Source organism: Macaca thibetana, chromosome 9 (assembly GCF_024542745.1).
Source record: "Macaca thibetana thibetana isolate TM-01 chromosome 9, ASM2454274v1, whole genome shotgun sequence".
Classification (NCBI taxonomy): Eukaryota; Metazoa; Chordata; class Mammalia; order Primates; family Cercopithecidae; genus Macaca; species Macaca thibetana.
Genome location: NC_065586.1, coordinates 119,927,829 through 119,948,469, shown reverse-complemented (window position 1 = coordinate 119,948,469; position 20,641 = coordinate 119,927,829). Strand labels below are relative to the sequence as shown.

At 46.5% G+C, this 20,641-nt stretch overlaps 1 protein-coding gene across 2 annotated transcripts in view; it reads left to right on the top strand.

The window, feature by feature from the left end:
• Nucleotides 1-278: 278 nt before the first annotated feature.
• The window catches only part of CPXM2 (carboxypeptidase X, M14 family member 2), a 145,338-nt gene continuing 124,975 nt past the window's right edge, over nucleotides 279-20,641 (top strand). The window contains exons 1-2 of one of the 2 annotated variants that reach the window (XM_050803722.1): nucleotides 279-910; nucleotides 11,772-11,870. In XM_050803722.1, the coding sequence (XP_050659679.1) occupies nucleotides 607-910; nucleotides 11,772-11,870 (403 nt within the window). In that variant the 5' untranslated portion in view covers nucleotides 279-606. The remainder of the gene's footprint in view (nucleotides 911-11,771; nucleotides 11,871-20,641) is intronic. The other variant, XM_050803723.1, reaches the window with a different exon arrangement.

Below are 20,641 nucleotides of genomic sequence, written 5' to 3'. Positions count from 1 at the left end.
GCTAGTGGGAAGTCCACGTCTGCGGGATGGTCAGCACACGGGGCAGGAGTTTGAGAGCTGGAGGCTGCTTGGGCTCTGATTTACTTCAGGACCCCGGGCCAATCTTTTCTCCTCTCAGGTCACGTTTCTCCACCTCCATTCTCAACAAAGGAATGGAACAGCGGGCCTCAATGTTTTCTTCTAAGATTGAAACTCATTCGCGTCTCTGGGGAAGCAGGCCCCACATTGGCCAGCCTGTGGGGGAGGGGAAGGGGGCTAGGGACCGACTGCGGGGCGCAGGGGGCTTTCTTGGGCTTGGCTGCTTGGAACACCTGCCTCCAAGGACTGGCCTCGGCGGGGTCGCCGGGAAAGGGAGGGAAGAAGGAAGGGCGGGGCCGGCCCCCCTGCGCCCGCCCCGCGCCTCTGCGCGCCCCTGTCCGCCCCGGACCAGCCCAGCCCAGCCCAGCCCTGCGGGCCGGTCACACGCGCAGCCAGCCGGCAGCCTCCCGCGCCCGTGCGCCGCTCTGCTGTGCCCTACGCCCCTGCCCCGCACCAGCCTCTGCGCCCGCAGCCCGCCGGGCGCTCCCGGTGACAGTGACCCTGCCCTGAGCGCGGGGCGGAGCAGGCATGTCCCGCCCGGGAACCGCTACCCCGGCACTGGCCCTGGTGCTCCTGGCAGTGACCGTGGCCGGGGTTGGAGCCCAGGGCGCAGCCCTCGAGGACCCTGATTATTACGGGCAGGAGATCTGGAGCCAGGAGCCCTACTACACGCGCCCAGAGCCCGTGCCCGAGACCTTCTCTCCGCCACTGCCTGCGGGGCCCGGGGAGGAGTGGGAGCCGCGCCCGCAGGAGCCCAGGGCGCCCAAGAGGGCCACTAAGCCCAAGAAAGCTCCCAAGAGGGAGAAGTCGGCTCCGGAGCCGCCTCCACCAGGTAAGGAACTTTCTGCGCTGGGCAGCCTGAGGGGGCGCCGGTGGTTTCGCGCCTCCAGGGGACAGCTGGCTTCTCCCTGTCTGTGTGTCAGGGATGGGCCAGTCCCGGGAATCTCCCTGTTGCTGCCTCTGCCTCCCTAGGGACTGTGTCTGCGCTTCCTGCGGGCCTGCCCAGCTTCCCAGAACTTGGCCTTGACCCTGACACACATTTCAGCTCTACTTTATACCCTTAGGTAAAGAGGGAGCTGTGCAATTGGGAGGCTGCCTGGAGGGTCAAAGTTCTTGTTTCAAGCTTGAAATCCCCTGAGCTAAGGATCTTTCTGCTGGATACCTCTTACTTCTCTGCCTACTTCTTCAATCCTCAAATGCGGCTGAATTTCTGCTTTGGGGGTATGGATGGCTGGCTCTTTTGGCAGATGGCCTTCTGGGGAAAGTTCTGCCAGTAGGCCTTTACCCAGCTGTGTCCCTTCTCAGCTCCCTCCCTCCCACTCTCAGTGGGCCCCTTGGGTCCTCTGCCCGGCTGGGGCAGGATGGCACAGCCTCCGCTGGGGAGTCTGTGCCTGGAGTCTGCTGCAGCCTGAACTCTGTTTTAGGGGCTGCCTGGCTGCCTGCGGTGCTCCGTCTTTCATCCAAGTCTCATACCCTTCTCAAATCCATCTTCAGTTTCTGCCAATCCCATTTTCCTAGGAAAATGACTTCCATTAAATGACGTAGTTTATTAACCACCTTGTGAAGTGGGGCTTCCTCTAGTTGTTCCAAATGTTCTTTGCTCAAATTTCAGGGGCTGCAGGCCTAGTATTTCAAGAGTGGGGCATGAGCAGGAATGTGGCCAAATTCTCTGGCCTCGCAATGGCCTTTCCTGAAAGGAGATACGTGCGGGTGCCACCGTTACAGGGCTCCGAGTGTGGAAGGCATCGTCTTTGTTTGGTTAAACTGCTCATGGAAGTCAGCAGCTAGGGCAGTGGGAAAGTGGAGGAGGGGTGAGGACACAGAACTCCTGAAAGGGTGGACCTATCTGAGCATCCCCCTTTGCAGAGGCCCTGGCATGCTTCCATTGTGGACAACTTTGAATGGGCGGGGATTTCTGAGTTGTGTGACAACCCTGAACACATCCAGAATTTCCAGTGTCTCAGGGAGAGTTATGGGAATTCAGATGTGTAAGAGCCACTGTGGCCTAATAACAGGATTAGGAGTGGGAAGAGACTCATATTTGTAGAATGTAGACTGTGACTCCATTAGAAACTTTATGTGCCAGTTTCATTTAATCCTTTCAGTGGCTCCGAAGGGTGGGTGAGGCTCAGACAGTTTAAGTAATTTGCTCAGTGTCACTTGCTGGCTTGGGAGATTTGAAAGCCTTTCTCCTGTCCTTTTAAACTCAAGGCATTTTTGGTTTGGTAGTTTGAATCAAATCCATGTGCATTCTAGTTTTTTTTTTTTTTTTTTTTTTTTAGTGCCTGCAACATGCTTAGCTCCACGCTGGGCATGGTAGGGTGGTATAGGCAGGAGACATGTATGTTGGGTTCTGGCAGTCCCTGGGAGTGGTGCCAAGGGGGAAAGTGGAAGGAGTCCCAGACTGGGAGTCTGAAGACGGGGCCTAACACCCATGTTTAGGGCTCATCAATTCGGGGATCTGGGATCATGGCTCTGTTTCCTGAGCTTTAACTTCATCATCATTTGCAAATAGGAAGACTGCACCTACCACCTCGCTTTACTTTGTCGATTGCTGTAAAAAACCTTTTAACGAAAGCTTCCAGTGTGCCTGCCAGCTTCTGTGCTAGTCTTCCTGTGAACCTTTCATTCATTCCACAGGCTGTTAAAAGAGCCTGCTGAGCACCGGTGCTGGGTGAGATCCTAGGCATGGGGAGAGCAAGACAGTCCTCTTCCCTGCCCCCCCACCACATGGAACTAGCTGGGGACTCTGAGAAAGTAATGTAGTTGTGCTGAGCGTTGCACAGAAGTGCGGGGTGTTAAGGAAACATAAGCTGGGGGAGCTCACTGAATCTGTGGGGGCTTGGGTAATGCTTCCCCGAAGAGGTGATGTTTAAGACTTGACAATTAAGTCAGCTTTTATTGTCCTGGGGACTCGTGCAAGTGACCGGACATCATTCCTAAGATAGGTTTCTTTCCCTACAGAAAACATCTCAGAAAGTCACAACCAGGCCTGAGCTGTGTCCACAGACTAATGTGTCTGCAGACTCAGGGGTTACATGGGGAGGTGACTGTCTTTAGTCCTGGGAGAAACAGCTCTTGCCACTCTTGGAATGGGGTCTCTGGAGGAGAAATCAGAATGTAACCTGAATATGCAAGAGAAAGCTCCTTTGCTTTTGGAAGGCCATCTTGCAGGCAGAGACAGGCCATGTGGGAGCCTGTTTATTCGGTGTCTAGTCTCTGCTTTTGCAGGACGCTTTGCCCAGTTCAGCACGGCCCTGGCATCTGCCGGGATCTCCAAGCCCCATACTGAAAACACATCTTCGGAAAATCCAGAGACTCTGATCAGAGGCCTGCTGGGACAGCTGCCTCCGGACCTGCTACCATGTCAGCCTTGTTTCTAATGAATTCTGGGGGGCTTTTTTAGAGCTCTCCTCAACCATGGCAAGACAAGTGTGACATTTATCTCATATTTTTAACTCCTGTCCTTTTTTATTTTGGTGTTTGCTCAGCAGAATCCTCTGCCCTGGACCGGAGTGGGAAGACTGGTTTAAGCATGAACTTGGTTAGGGGAGTCAGTGACAGTTTTGTGCAGTTAAACTACACTAGGAGAAAATTACTTTTTTCCACTTTAAGTAGTGGCTTGATCTATATGCTGCTCATGGTGTAACAGAAGCACTTATCTCCGCATTGGATTGTTTTGGAATATCTTAGGAAGTCACTTACATAGGAAGGAACATTGGACTGTGGCCTGGAGTGTTTAATGCAAACTTCTGTACTTTGCTTCACTGGGTGGATGATGCAATGCTATGTACCAGGCACTGAGGTGGGAGTGAGGGGTTCAATTTAGAGATGCATAAGAGTATAAAAGCATATATAACTAACTAAAAGTCTATATGTACTTTATCTTTGCAGATGATAAAATATTTCCCAGATAGCTTTTGTCTTGCATAAAAGTGAGTTCAAGGAAAGATGTATTCAGCAAGTGATTCCCCAGTGAATTTCCAAACAGGCAGATTTTCTATGTTGTAGGCCCCAGAAGGGAGCCCTCTTTTAACCCTGTAGGGGGTTTATGCAAGGAGCTGAGGGCATTGGGGATTTGATCTGGGTGTGGGTTCTGGCTTTGACCATTGGCTGTTCTTTCACACCACCACAGAAATGCCCAGTGGGCATTACATGCTGACGTTCATGGAGATGCTTGGAGAACGGAACCCTTTGGATAGTTGAGAATATTGCATTTTCCATGAGTGACTGACAGGTTTCTGGAGAAGTAGAGCCCCAATATGCTCAAGAGAATGGAATCTTTAAAAACATTTATTTAAGTTTTTATTTTGAAATAATTATAAGCTCACAAGAAATTGCAAAAATAGTACAGTGAGGCCCCATGTACCCTTTATCAGCTCCCGCTAATGGTAACCTCTTAGATGATTCTAGTACAAGATATTTCAATCTTGGCAGGTTTGATGTTTTGGGCCAACCGTGTGTTTGTGTGTGTGTGTGTGTTGTGTGTGCATGCCAAAAGAGGAGGAAGGGGGTTGCCTTCCTGTGCATTGTAGGATGTTTAGCAGTGTCCCTGGACTTGAAATTGGATGCCAGTAGCACTCTCCCCCGTGTTGTGACAACCAAAAATGTCTCCAGACATTGCCAAATACCCCCAGGGGGTTGAGAATCACCGTTGTATACAGTATCAAAACCAGGAGGTTGACAGTGACACTGTTAACTAGATTACATGCCTTACTCAGATTTGACCAGTTCTTACATGCATTTGTATGCATGTTCTCTGCAGTTTTTATCACATGTCCAGGTTCATGGAACCACCACCACTATCAGGATATGGAACTGAAGAATCTTTTTCTTAGGTTGCAGTAGGATTTTGGTACTGTACAATTTCTGAGTTCCTCATTGTGAACACTCATCCATCCCAGAATTTTAGAAGTCTGAGGAACCTAAGTGGAAACTGAGCACAGATTCTTGCTTATTGCAAGATTCTAACAGTGAACCGCCCAGCCTCTGCTCATAGGCTTCCATGGATGGACCTTTCAGTGGATGAAGAGTACTTATTGCTAGAATGTTCTTCCTCATATGGGCTTGACAACGTTCTGCTCTCTAATTCCATTTATTTAGCTGTTTCGAACTGAATTTGACAGTTTCTAGATCCCTGCAGTTGGAATGATTTAAGGCCATGGGAGTGACTCTCAGGTCCTCAGTTTTCGTTATCCCAGGGTTAAACATAAGAAAAGGGGCCACATTTTGCACGTGCAAGTGGATTTGGGGGTGTCTTACTTTGCATGCTATCTTCAAATTGATGACCCTGGTTTGCAGCCATATTCCTTTTGAAGAATAAAATAGAACAGAAAAATAAACCATAGTTATTGAACTTACCCTTTTCCTCCCACTTGGCAGTGACAAACAAATCAAATCATAAGCTGAACTATTGATTTGAATGAGGGATTTGAAGATTTTATTTATTTCTCTCTTCATTGCACGTTGGGTTAGAAGTAGGCTTGGATATGTAGTCTTTAAATTTGAGTTTCTGCTTAGTCCTTTGTTCATAGCTTTCTTCATGTGCTGGTGAGAATGAGCCACTGTTTGAATGTGGCCAAACCCACATCACCACCATAGTCTTGAGCCCACGGAATTTGCAGAGGGGGCAGCGAGCCACGTTTGTGTGTCTGTACTCAGAATAATTGAGTTTGCATTTTGTACTGTGCTGTGCCCCAGTTGCAGGGGGGAAATAACCAAAGAGTTGTTCTTTGAGCATATTTGATTGTAAACAAAGCCTTTTCTGTTGTGCATGCTGTGAGCCAGTTGGTGAAAAGGGCTTCACATTTAAGCTTTCCTTCTCTTTTCGTGGTGGTTTGCTGCCTTTGGCTTTTGGATGGAAATGTCTTCTCCTGGGAAAAATGGGAGTGTAAGGATTAGGAGGCTGTGTTTGTAAATATTTCAGTAAGTACTTTACAAAGCAATCACAATGCTATTAGCATACCTAAACAATCAACAAGCAATCCTTAATGTCAAATCATATGCTCACTTTAAGAGTTAAATCCAAAGTGTTTTGTCCAGGTAAACTCCCTACAAAATTCCAAGGGAGAGGACGTCATTTCCTGTACATTAGCAAGCAGCTTTCTAAGACACCACCTCCATTTCCAAAATGCCTTCCAAAGTCAACTATTAATGCTGGCAAATTTCCTCTTGCCTGTGCCCAAGGTTCCAGAAACCAGGGCTCGCGCATGGATAATAAAGGAGGACACTCCCACGTTTGCGAAAGCTGGCCTGCGTGCTGTGGTTCTTAAAAACAGCCACTGTGTTTTCTCTATGCCCCAAGTGTCCATGGCTGCCGGAGCTCATGGCACCTTTAGCGTGGGGACAATGGCAGCCTGGCCCTGGAGCCTTGACTTTTGAGGTGGGGGTTTTCTCTGGATGTCCCTAAGGGTCCAGGGAGCCTGAGCTCTCAGGCTTGGCATCTCCAGCAATGGCTCTGCCCTCTGTGGCCCTCTCAGGCCCCAGTCACTGCAGCTACCTCTCTGGGGTCACAAAACCCAGGAAATTAGGGTTTCTTTGGATGGCCCCTGGAAGGGATGGTATCCACATCTGGCTGGCAGCCAGCTGGCTACTCATTGGGCATCATAGGCTGGTTGACATGGCACAAAACACCTTCAAGTGTTAATTTAAGCCCCTGATGTCACAGATTTGTATGGAATGCCTGGTTCGTGCTAGGCACAGGTAGGTGCCCCATGGTGAGTTTTTTCAGGATTAAGAGAGAGCTGAGGTCAAAGTCTGGTTCTGCCACTCACGGGCATTTGTGACCTCTCCAAGCCTCAGTTCCTCAATGTGGCATGGGAACAATTAATAACCTAAGCTTTTGGAGGAGGTGTGCGATCGGATGGGTCAATGCCCAGCCTCCCAGCCTCCCAGCCTCGAAGCCTCTGGAGGGGCAGCTCAGAGGTGTCTCCCCTCCCAACCCCACCCTGAGTCCCCAGCCAGGTTGAGTCCCCATTGGGTCCTGCCAAACAACACAGCCTAAATTATTGCTATTTCCCCTTTCACCTTTTCACCTGTGCTACCTGAAATCTCCTCCCTGACACAGCACTGTGCCCAAGGCCTTCTTGTCTCAGGCTCTGTTTCCAGATGGAATCTAAAATGAGACTGGCAGGTACCAACAGCTCCCTGCACAGTGTCTGCACATACCCACCTGCTGCTGTTACCGGGGTGTCTCTTTAAAGGCAAAGGACTCTATTTGGTTGCAAGTCAGAAAGGCAGCTGCTGGCTGCACAAAGGGCGAGAGTGGGGGACCACAGGGCACTGCTGCCCCAACCAAGCCCACTCTTCCTTATGCCCAGATCTGAGGCCAGGTCTTCTACATGAAAGGCTGACCCAGAGGAGGGCAGGACTGACCAGGCAGGTTTCCCAGAGAAGACACAATGGAGAGAGAGAGAGAGAGAGAGAGGGAGAGAGAGAGAGAGAGGCAGGCCATGGGATTTTGATGGGTTGTTCGATTGATTGATTTTGGTCTAGTTTTGGTAAAAAGTTCTTAGACAATTTCACAAGTACCTCCATGTCCAGCCCACAGCCTCCCCTCCAGCTCCCATCAAGGTCATTGAGATGGATGGAAGCCAGCGCATCAGTCCGCTGCTCAACTCGCCCTTCAGGACCCACTGATCCCCTGGATTCTTATTTCCTCTGGGAGCTTCCTGTCCTCAGAATTGGATAAGGGTGCAGGCGGTTCCTCCCTGTGTCGTGGCCCTTTCCCTGCCAACATCACACAGAGCAGGCGTTTCTCACTGCTTTTGTTTAGATTTTTGTGTTCACCTGTGAAGTTCTCCTGGCTCTCCTTGTGTGAGTGTTCCCAGCAGATCTGGTGTGTTTGTGGTGATTTAGCCTTAGTGCTGCAATTCTGGGGAGCCCCAGAGAACCTCTTTGGTCATTTCTTTCTCCTAATGTGGGTTCCTTAAGCAGAAGCAGGCAAGGACCTCAGAGCCCTGGGCTGGGTCCTTCACTGTAGGAATGCAGAGCCAGCTGGACTGGAATTTCCTGGGGAAAATGCAAAATTGCAGCAAAGCATTTTTTTTTTTTTTCTGGCTTCTGGGGGTTGCTACTGTAAGCCCTTTGTATAGTGAGGGGAAAAATAGTTCTCTATTAACCAAGAATTATATTTATCACTGTAGACCAGAATAGAACATGTGGCCTGCATTGGCAATTCAGTTTGCTACTTTTAAGGAATTTGGTTTTGTCATGCAGCCCAGATGGAGATGCTGGCTTGATCCTGGCCCCTTCTCTGCACACTGTTTCCATTTTGCTTTCTTCTTTCATCTGCATGGACCATATGCCGCCTTTCTTGTTAGGAGAGAGGAAGGGGCTCTGAAGGGGGGTCCTGTGTGCTGTCTGTGAAGGGCTCAGATTTGGAGTCAGTCTCCAGCTCTGTCCCCTCCTGGCTCTGTCCGTGACCTTGGGCAGCTCTCTTCTCCCCTCTGAGCATCTGTATCCCCATCTATAAAATGGTATGCAAAGACCCTATTAGAATCTATGTGAAAATGCCTTGTAAATTTTGAACCATGCTATGCACATTAGCTATTATTCCTCCAGCAACTGGAATAGCTCTTTGTGATGGGTGAGAAGATATAGGTCTTGGTCAGTGAGGGTGCAGGCCAGGGCCACCCTAAGCACTTCAGGCAGCATTTTTGTTTCCTGCTGGTAGCTTCCACCATGGCAGGTATTGTTGCCTTCTCCTTTCACTGATGAGGGAACCGAAGTGTAGAGAGGTGACGAGGTCATCCCAGGACACACCTGTGGGTGTAGGGGCAGACGTGGCAGCACCCCAGACTGGAACCAGGCCCTTAGGCCTGTACTCCCAACCGCCAGCTGCCTCCTCCCCAGCGCAGGCGCTGGGCCCCTGTCTGCTATCTCAGCCCCATCTGCCACTCCCTTCGGGGAGTCTGTTCCCCACATGTTGATCCCAGCCCCCTCCCCCTGCCAGGAGAGTCACACTCTCAGTGTAGTAGGACCTTCGCCTGACATCCAGACTTTCACTGGAGTCCCAGAGCTGAACGGGGCCATTTCCTCATAGGCCTGAATCTGCCTGGGCCTGGGGTGCCCAGGCCACGGTGTTGTGGTGTGGGGTCTGGCAGGACCATGGTGTGGGGTCTGCCCAAGCCGTGGTATTGCGGGCTGTCCAGGCTGTGGTGTGGGGGCTGCCCAGGCCATGGTATTATGGTTGCGGGGTTGGTGGGGGGGTACCTAAACCATGGTATTAGAAGCTGCGCAGGCCACGGTATTGGGAGCTGCCCGGGCCATGGTGTTGTAGTGTGGGGGCTGGCTGGGCTGTGGTGTGGGGGCTGCCCAGGCGGTGATGTTGGGGGGCTGCCTGGCTCCCTCTCTCACTGCCTGTTCCGTGGAGGGCCTATGGAGGTGGCCCTGGCTGAAGGAAGGCTGTCGTGAACACCATCTTCTGGGGAAGGCTGGAATGGGCATTATTTTCCAGAACTTTGGCTTTTTTTCTCACATATTTTGCGTAATTTTTTCCTTTCCTTTTCTTAAAACATCTTATATTTCTGCAAAATCCAACTCAGCCTTATCAGAAGTTATGCTCCTGATTTTGTGGAGCCACTAAGGCCTTTACGGAGCTCCAGTCAGGCTTTTAAGGAGGTGGCCTCCTTCCACGGTTTTCCCACCAGCCGGGATGTTCCCACCCACAGAAGCAGGACACAGGCCAAAGCAGCATCAGGCAGAGATGTGGGTTCAGGTCTCTGACTTGCCCTCCTCCTCTGGCCTTTACAGAGGTTTCAGTTAATTGGCTTCTAGACACTAATGGGGACACTTAATTTTTTTATTTTATTTTAAGCTTACATGGAAATGAAAGATACTTCCAGCAGGTACCACCCAAGAATATAACAAAAAGGGGGTTTCCTTTGGCTTGGCCCAATGTACCCCTTGAATTTCTTGAAGATTTAAGGTTTTCTTAATAAGTGTCCTTTTAGCAGGTGACTGTAACATAGTCGGAAATGATTTCCTTATTGGAAGAATCCACCAGCTGATTTTGGTATTTCAACTGGCTTTTAAAGTTCAAGCTAAGTTTCTTTCTCCACAGACCTGCCCTGCCTCTTGTTTTCGTTTGTCACTCACTGACTGGTTCATTTGTTCATTCATGCCTTCATTCATTCATCACAGCCTCCTAAGTCCCAGACTCTGGAGACAGAGCAGTGAGCAAAGCCAGAAGTCATCCCTGTCTCATCAACAGACACATCCCATTGCCACTGGGATGCTGCCACCCAAGATGGGTGCAGAGCTGCAGTGTGGCTGCCAGTGCCCCGCCCAGGTCTTCTTTCCCCACAGGGACACACAGGCCCCAGATACCAGAAGTCTCCTCTTCAGGCAGCTCACACCTGCTTCTACCTCTGCAGAAGCACCCTTGGAAGGCTACATCTCCCATTCTCAGGCTGTAGCCAGAAGCCAACTGCAGTAGAAATGACAGCTCCTTGTCCCGAGTCAGGACAACCGTGTGTGTAGTTGCTGCTCCTGTGGGATGGGCTGAGCCTGACTCTGGCTGAGACCACAGCCTTGCTTAGCTCCTTTCCTCACCCCATCCTACCTCTCTTCCTCTCCCTCTCCCTCAATACACCTTGTGCATCCAAACCCCTGCATCAGGCTCTACCTAGAGGCAACCTGACCCAAAGCAGGTGCTATCAACTTCCATCAAAGTGGATTTGATTTGGTGGGGAGGTCAGGAAAGTTTAAGGAAGCAATGCCAGAGCTGAGATTTTCAGGATCAGTAGGAGCTAATTAGTTTGAGAGTGAAGGGAAGGGAAGTGTGCTCCAGGAGGAACAACATAGTACAAAGTTCTGGTGAAGAAGAAGCATGAACTGAAGGCTAAAAGGAGGCCTGTGTTGCTGGAGCAGGGAGAGGGGGTGCAGTTTGAGAAGGAGCCAGGGGGCCAGCAGGACCGTGGCAGGCAGGTGTCTCAGGCTATGGCAAGGAGGCTTCCCAAATGGTGGCAGCATCCTTATCTACAGGTGCCAAGCCAGGGCCTGGGAGAGAGTTAGGTTGGAGAAGCCCAGCAGGGTGGAAAATGCTAGCTCTGGGGTCACAAGTCTGAGGCTCCACTTCCAGTTCCAGAAACTACAAATGATGTCTCTGGGCCTCAGTGAGGATCAAATGTACTACCCAAAAGTATTCTTCAGTCATTTTTTTTCTTTTTTTTTTGAGACGGAGTCTCATTCTGTCACCCAGGCTGGAGTGCAGTGGTGCGATCTCGGCTCACTGCGAGCTCCACCTCCCGGGTTTATACTATTCTCCTGCGTCAGCCTCCCGAATAGCTGGAACTACAGGTGCCCACCATCACACCCAGCTAATTTTTTGTCTCTTTAGTAGACATAGGGTTTCACCGTGTTAGCCAGGAAGGTCTCGATCTCCTGACCTCATGATCCGCGTGCCTTGGCCGCCCAAAGTGCTGGGGTTACAGGCGTGATCTTCAGTCTTATAATAGTAACAATGTGCAGGTGTACGTTGTTTTTATTAGGAGTGTTTGTTCTCCTGGGTGTTTCTAATAACACATTTCCTTTCCTTTAACTAGAGACTCCTTAGAGTGCAAGACACCATCTTTAGGAACAGGGGAACAGAAGGGGAGATGGCTGCTGTGCAGGAGAGGACAGTTGAACTCAGCATCCTGAACCAGCTCTGACATATGTGAAAGTAAAGGCATCTCTCTCTCCCCCTTTAGGTAAAAACAGCAACAAAAAAGTTATGAGAACCAAGAGCTCTGAGAAGGCTGCCAACGATGATCACAGTGTCCGTGTGGCCCATGAAGATGTCAGAGAGAGTAAGTGAGGCTCTCACAGAGCCCCTACACCAGTCCTAGGCCCTGTTCAGGGAGGGTGGGCGGGTACAGGCCCCTGGTGCAGCAGCCCGACTACAGATTCGCGAGTGTGGGGCTGCCTGGGGCCTGCTGTCTATTCTGATGGATGCTGCAGGGGAGAACATTCACGGCAGCTTCTGCCCGCATTCACACTTGTGCACTGCCTCCCAACTCACAGCCAGGTTCTCCGATTCAGCTGCTGTCAGTTTTGAATTTCCTGGAGCTCTTGGTTGCTTTCCCCACCTCTCTCTCCTCAGAGACGACATCATTTCCTTTCTTGTGGGACCTCTTAGCTGCCCATGGCCTTGAGTGTGCATTTCTTATCTCCCAACCTGACCCAGGAGCCTCTGGGGTCAGAGATCAAATCTACTTGCAAAATATGCGGTGCTGGGCCGGTGTCTCACAGTCATGTGAACACAGTGCACCTTTAATTGCTCACCTTGGGATGTTCAAAGGTATGAGTTTGAGACTCATGAATGATCTCTGGCCCACGAGCTATAGCTATTGCTATTAACTACTGCCATTATTATTATTGGATCATTATTATTCTAAACTGTGGTAACCAGGATCACATTTCGGCTAAAATGAGTGTTAGTAATAACAGCCATTTATTAAGCACTTACGCAGTAGCCAGGCACTTGCTGAGTGTTTGGCCTCTGACTGTGGGTATTATTATTATCATTATTATCCATATTTTACAGATGAGGAAAATGAGACATGGTAATGTGCATAATTTACCGAGGGTTATACGGTTTCTATGTGGTAAAAACAGGGATTTGAACCCAAGATTTTCTGATTCTAGACTTTTTGGTTAGCTTAAAATAAACAATGCATTTCACAACTTTGCATTTACAGAGGCAGGACTTTAGCTGCCATGCGAGTCCATAAACCACGTTACAGAGTTGATTGTCACAGATGGAAGTGCGTGCTTCCTTAGGCACAATGTAATGATTTGGGGCAGTGTTTCTAACCAAGAACTTGCCATCAAAGAAATCATAGAGATGGCTAATAGTGCATCCTCAAGTGAAAACAGATGTCAACAACAGTGACCTTCTGTGGTCACTCACCAAATGAAAGTTTATTCCTTCTTAAAGTGGGCAGGCGTGCATTCCACCCATTGCTCATTGAGAGCACTCATTGGACCAGGAGAGTGCGTTCTGCACAGTGCACGCTGTGGCTGTGTTTCTGCTGCTTGACCCTGACAGTGTGGTTCTTTGGGGTCTTCTCTAAATGGGGGGTAATAGGACTCCTCATCTTGAGTGGACCTTGGACATTGGCATTTTGTGCCCAAGCAGGCTGATAAAACACCAGCTGTTTCTTCAGGATTACAAATGCCACAGGGCTGACGTGGCTTTGAGAGTTGGTCTCGCCTCCCTGGGTCTTGCTGCCATCAGATTGGATCCTGGTACTTCTTCACGGCCTTGTTAATTTTTAAGTGCTTTTAAACATATTTTGCCCAGATTTTTTTAGTAGCTTCAGCAGAAGGGTTGGTTTAAATTATCTTAGTTCTTTATTATCAGAATTGGAAGTTCTTAAACTTTTGGGGAGACATTTTCAGAAAGATTTTTGAAGACTCAATTACACACACACACACACACACACGTCTAAATTTGCCTTCTTTTCTGCCATGGGTACACCCCTCCCTACTGGCCCACCCAGGATTGCTCCCCTGCCTTTGGCCTCAAAGCTCTGTCAGGTTGGGATCACTGGTCTCATAGGCAGTCATCAAGGCTCTGGTTCATTGAATGCCCTAGATGTGATTTTAGCCTGTGAAACTTCTTTTACTAAAAAAAAAAAGGAGGGGTCGAGGATAACCTTGGAGGGGAAAAGCAGCTGAGGAGATCCCTGACATGCAACTGACAGTTGGTGGCCATGGAGGCAGGGCACATGTGGCAGGGTGGCATGGCCGTTAGGAACACAGGCCTAGAGTTGGGCACCTGAGCAAGCAAAGTGTGGCCTCAAATGCAGAACTGGTCATTCTCAGAACCCACAGTCCATCCTCCTCTCAGGATCTACTCAGGTTGCACTGGGGGGCTTTGAGGGCAATGTGGCAGAATGTTGGGCTGGTATACGTGACAGCTACATTATGTTCAAGGTGGCAGGCAGAGCAGATGTCAGCCACTTCATTTGCAAGGTAGTGGGCAGTACAGGCGATGTTAACCACATGGAGTTATGAGAGTGGATGGGGTTAAAAGGCTCATCTCAGACGTAGAAGTCATCCTTATGGAACTTTGGCTTTTGAGGAAGAGACCATGTACACGGCTGTCACTGTGATTAAGGAGTAGTTTCAGCTGTGGCAAGTATCCAGCTACATTTTAGATGTTGTTTTGTAATAGTTTAAGAAGTTGGTTGAGTCATCATTCTAACTAATTCTTCACCTCTTCTCATCCCCACACCCTTTGCTGTGTAACTCTTTAGTTCCCTTTGCCAAAGCTGGAAGTCCCTTGGCTTTGGGCTGGTCCATGAGCCTTGTTAGGCCAACAGGGGTCAAGTGTCAGTTCTGAGCCCATGCTTTGCTTGTTTCCATTTGTCTCTTGGGTCTCTTGCATCTCTACAAGAAGAGTGTACATGCCTAGACCCCTGGTCCTAGGAGGCTGAGCAATGAGTGGAACAGATGTGGGCCCAACCAGCAACCCAGAGCTACCCAGCTGAGCTCAACTGATCTACAGACACCTGAAAGTAAATGCTAATTGTGTGCCATTAAGAGTTAGGGGTTTCTTGTTATACAGCAGTAGCTGACCAATACAATGAAGATAAAGCATGACCTTTTTTTTTTTTCCCAAAGGTTACATAACATTCCATAATATAACCACCTAATAATAGACATTTATGTTGTTTCCAATTTTTTGCTACTATAGACAGCTTTTGTTGCAATGAAATTACCTTATGCCATTTTATTTGCCATGCATTCATTGCAGAATTATACTCTACTTGGCAATTCCCACCATGATTTTACCCATTTTCTGGCCTCTCCTTCCCTTTGTTTCCAGACAGATGAGGGCTTGTTTTTCGCATGTGTCCCAAGCTTTAAGCTTCTGCTCACATGTTCTCTCTATAGGGAATTGGACAAGCATCAAAGTTGGTGACTGAGAGGACAGCTTTGGGATCAGACTTACACTCGAGACTTTGGACAAGTTACTAACTTTTGGCTGCCAGACTCTGGACAAGTTACTAACTTCTCTATGACTCAGTTTCCTCCTCTGTGAAGTGGGAATAACATTACCTTTATAGGCATATTGTGAAGATTAAGTACTGTCTGCACGGTGTAGCACACAGCGAACAGTAAGCTCTCAGCAAACATTAGCTATGACTTGAATTTACCATCTTGGGGTCTTTTGTGTGCCTTAGAACAGGGGCTGGCAATAAAGGATCAGATTATAAATATTTTATGCTTTAGTAGCTAAGAGGCAAAATCAAGATATTATATAAGTGCTTATATAACCATTTAAAATGTAAACCTTAAAATATTTAAAATTTATTCTTATTTCACAGATCATACAAAAACAGGTGGTGGGCTGTATTTGACCTTTACACAGGCTATAGTTTGTTAACCTCTTCCTTAGAAGTTCAGTGCTCTGCAAATCCCACTTCCAGGAAGCCTCCTCTGATCACCTCTCTTCAGTTTCCTATGCTTCTTTCTCATGGTCCTGGTTCCCTTGTTTCTCATTTCACAGTGATTCCTGTGCATAGCTCTTTGGTTCTGAAAGCCTGTGAATGCTTAAGAGCAGAGGCCTTGTCTGATTCATCTCTGGATAGACCCAGTGTTGGTAGCAGTACTTGACAATGGTGAACCTGTTTGTTGAGTACCCACATTGTGGTAGAGTCAGCATCATGGTGAACAGAACAGTTGCTCTACATATGCTCAAATGGGTTCTCTATGACCCAGAACAGCAGCTGGTCCTTTCAAGGAAGTGGTCTTTGATTTCAGTTCTTAGAGCAAGATCTGTAGGGAAGAAACATGATCAGCCGGGTGCAGTGGCTCAAGCCTGTAATCCTAGCACTTTGGGAGGCCAAGGCAGGTGGATCGCCTGAGGTTAGGAGTTCAAGACCAGCCTGGCCAACATGGTGAAACCTTGTCTCTACTAAAAATACAAAAATTAGCCAGGCGTGGCAGCAAGCACTTGTAATCCCAGCTGCTCAGGAGACTGAGACAGGAGAATTGCTTGAACCCAGGAAGCGGAGGTTGCAGTGAGCCAAGATCACGCCATTGCACGCCAGCCTGAGTGACAGAGTAAGTCTCTGTCCCACCAAAAAAAAAAAAAAAAAAAAAAAAAGGAAACGTGATTTCCTACCAGGATGGAAGTAGGATGGTTTCCCTGACACATGTTGGTGAATGCGAGCTTGCTTGATGCATCTCCCTCATGCCTTGACTGGAAGAAGTTTGAGGCCTCAATCAGGCACCATACTTGGGGATTGGCCAACTTAATGTATATGTGTGTGTGTTTTAAGCTTGAGGGTTTTTCATTGCATCACAGACAGTTTGGTTTTTTATCCAAGCCCTTGTTATGAGCCTCTTCTCTTCATCGCATAACCAGACAGTTCCCTGGGGCTAAATTGGGTCTTCCTTCTTGGCATCTGGCACAACTATTCCCAGATCCCTGATTCTGGAGGATTTTACCGACATAGTAGACATGATAAACTGCCATGCCTGTATTTCAGACTCCTATGGGAGTGACAGGGGAGGTGAGGGGCTGGAATTGGGACAGAGTCACACCCCTCTTGACAGACGGTGGTTAGGAAGCCCAAGAAATATGGGTGCTGGGAAACCAAAGGTGCCCCTACTCCTTGCTATTTTCCACTTTGTGCTCCATCTCAAACATGCCTAAAAAGTTATTCTTTAGTCTCTAAAATGAAACATGTGCCTTTGAAGGATTTTATAGCATTCCTTTACAATGTGGAGAGTTTTATTTTGTTTTTCTAACAATGGGTTTGTGGCAGGGCCTTCACTGGGTTTGATTAGGGGTCCTGGGCTGGCTGTAGCCTACAGTAGACATGTCTGTAAACTTAGTGTGTTTATGAACACCACATGAGCAGTGTGGCCAGTCTGCAGCTATAAGCTTCAGAAACCTTGGTCTGAAACCATAGGCACAGTGGACTTGTCAGCCTAGAAATACTTCCCAGACAAGGGTTTAGGGGACAGAACTCTGATGTGCTCGGTAGCACCCATAGGTGGCATGAAATTTCGTTCATTTGTGTCAGTCACTTGACCCCAAGTGTGGTTCTTATTGACCAAGTACATACTGGTCCATTTATAGGGGAGACATTCTAGGGCTGTACCTCTTCAGAATCCCCATGACAGAGGAGAGTACATGTGCTTCTGTTGCTCTTGGGGAATTTGTTCTTGGCATACTGTGACCTATCTTGTTTCCATCTTCTCAAAGCTTCTGTGATAAAACCCTCTTTATTCTGTATTACTGACTCTGGAATGGATTTAATAGAAAACCAAATTTACCATGTTATGCCCTAAAACTTTATAAAAAAAAAATTGGCACTTAAACCACTTGTGGTGGAAGTTGGTCTTATGGTGAACGTAGGTTTCTTTCCTGGCTTATTAAACATTTGACTATGAAAGCAGTAAACACATGCTATAAACTGATCATGTCCCCACGGAATGTGTATGTTGAAATGCCAACCCACAGGGTAATGGTATTTGGGGGTGGGGCCTTTGTGTGTGTGTGGTGGGGGGGCAGGGGGCAGTGATTAGATCATGAGGGTGGAATTCTCATGAACGGGATTAGTGCTCTTATAAAAGAGACCCCCAAGAGCTCCCTTGGCCTTTCCTCCATGTTAGGACACAGGGAGAGGATAGCCACTGTCCATGAACCAGGTCCTCATCAGACACTGAATCTGTTGGTGCCTTGATCTTGGACTTCTCAGCTTTTAGAAATGTGAAAAATAGGCTGGGTGTGGTGGCTCACTCCTGTAATCCAGCACTTTGGGAGGTTGAGGCAGGCAGATCACCTGAGCTCAGGAGTTTGAGACCACCCTGGGCAACGTGGTGAAACCCTATCACTACTAAAATACAAAAAATTACCCTGGCCTGGTGATGCATGCCTCTAGTCCTAGCTACTCAGGAGGCTGAGGCACGAGAATCGCTTGAGCCCTGGAGGTGGAGGTTGCAGTGAGCCAAGATCGTGCCACTGCACTCCAGCTTGGGCTACAGAGTGAGACTCTGTCTCAAAAAAAAAAAAAAAAAAAAAAAAAAGGAAGAAAAAAGATATGTGAGAAATAAATTTCTGTTGTTTATAATCTGGTACAGCAATTTGAATAGACTAAGACAAGTACTAAGTACCAAATGAAAAGGCAGTATTTTGCAGTTTCACCTGTCTGTTGGATATCAAGTATCCATATATGCCTGGCTTTGTTTTCAGGCTCCCTAATCTTTGTCATTAATGCATTTTTCTACCCATGCTTGAAATATCTCACTTTCTTAATTACCGTAGGTTTATAACAAATCTTGACATCTGGTAGAACAGGACCCATTCTTCTTTAAAAGTTGTGTTTATTCTTGACCCATTATGTGTACTTGTAAACACACACACACACATTTACATCATGTAGTCAAGTTCTACAAAAATGCTCTTGGAATTTTGATTTAGATTTGCATTGATTTTACAAATCAATTTGGGAGAATGAACACATTTACAACATTGATTCTTCTAATCCATGAACATGGTATATCTCTCCACATATTAGACCTTCTTTAATATCTCTCATAGAAATTTATCTCTAGAGGTCTTATATATCTTTTAATAGATTTACCCTTTGATACTTGCTATTCTGTGATACTTTTAATTTCAATTTTCTACTCTTTACTGGTAGACTACAGGTGTATAGTTAATTTTTGAATGTTGATTTTTATATTCAGCAATCTTGCCAAACTCTTATTAATTACATATTATTTGATATTTAAGTACAAAATCATGATTTATATGAAATAATGACAATTTTGTTTTTTCCTTTTCAATTTTTATACCTTTATTTTTCTTTACTGTGTTGGCAAAGACCTCCATTCATAAAGAATAGATCTTCCTTGTAGGTTTTAATTCTGCTTCTGTATTTTTAGTTTTCTTGCTATTTGGCCTTATTTAAAATATTTTCCTGTTTATCCTTTTCTTCCGCAGTTTTTTTTTTTTTTTAATGGCAAGTAGAGGCCATGACTCTTGGATTATACAAAGGATGAACAGTGTCTGGGTGAAATATTTTCCTAGCTATCACATCAAGTTACTTTCAAGGTCACATTATTTCTCTGAGTGTTTTGGATGGTATACCTCCTTTAACGTTCTTTTGGTGGAATTTTTTGTTCTGCACAGACTGTACATTAGTGTTCATTCTTTATTTATTTTTCAGTGAGGCAAGATTCAGCCAGATTTTCTCCAGGAGGGACAGTCTAAGCCTTTTCTCAGATCTGTAAATGTTGACTAGCTCAAAATGCAGAACCTCCAATACAGCAGAGTTTCCAGTTTCTAGCAGCCTTTTATATATTTTTGTTCTGAGGTCTCAACTTCAGTCCTCCTTCCTACTTCCAGCCAGTAACCATTACTCCTGCTTCTCCTCAAAGATAACCACCATCAGATACAACTTTTGCCTGTTTTGAACTTAATATTGATAGGATAACACATGGTATGCTCTTTTGTGTCTGACTTCTTTTGCTCAATATGATGTTTATGAGATTCATCTATGTTGTGTATCGCATAGTTCATTTATTTTTATTGATTTATAGTATTCTAGTGCATGACTATACTGCAGGGTATTCATTCTCTTGTTGATGGGCATTTGGATTGTTTTCAGTTTTTGGCTATTATAAATGGTGCTGTTAGGACTATTCTTGAATAAGTCTTTTGGTGTATATGTGAATGCATTTTTGTTGCATGTATACCTATAAGAATTGCTGGATCATAGTGTATGATTAAGTACTGCTGGAGATTTTTCCAAACTGATTGTACCAGTTAACACTTCTACCAGCAGTGAATGAAAGTTCTAGTTGCTTCACATTCTTACCAGCATTTGATATTGTCAGTCTTTATTTTATTTTATTCATATTGGCTGATATCTCATTGTGGTCTTAATTTGCATTTTCCTGATGACTAGTGACTAATGCTTACTTACCATTAGGATAACCTCATTTGTGAATACATGCTCAGTTCTTTTGCCTGTTGTTTTTCTTGTTGATTTATAGGAGGGTTTTTATTTGTTTATTTGTTTTTCTTGAAAATACAATGAATATGAGTCCTGTATCAGATACATGCATAGTGAATATCCCACTTCTTGGCTCACTTTTAACTCTAGTAGAGGTGTCTTTTGAATAACAAATGCTCTTACATTTAATATAGACCAATCATCAATATTTTCTCTTGTGGTCAGTACTTTTTCCTTTGGGCTAAGAATGTTTTTTGCCCACCCCAAGGTCATGAGATATTTTCATGTTATCCTCTAGTGATAAAGTTTCTTTTTACATGAACATATTTTCATTAAAGTAATCTGATTTAAATAAAAACATTAGGGAAATAATAGTGCAGGTAGTACACGGATGTGGAAAAATTTATGAAGATAATAATTGGCAAGTGCTTGAGGGTTGATAAATGTTCTTTCGAATCAATAATTCCTTTTTTTTGAGCCTTATAAGCAATGTATAAAGAATAGTGTTAGTTTTCCATGATGATGCAGACGTAGGGATTATCAGTTATACTGGATCATAATGCAAATTCATTCATTTGGGAACATTGGTTGGGCAT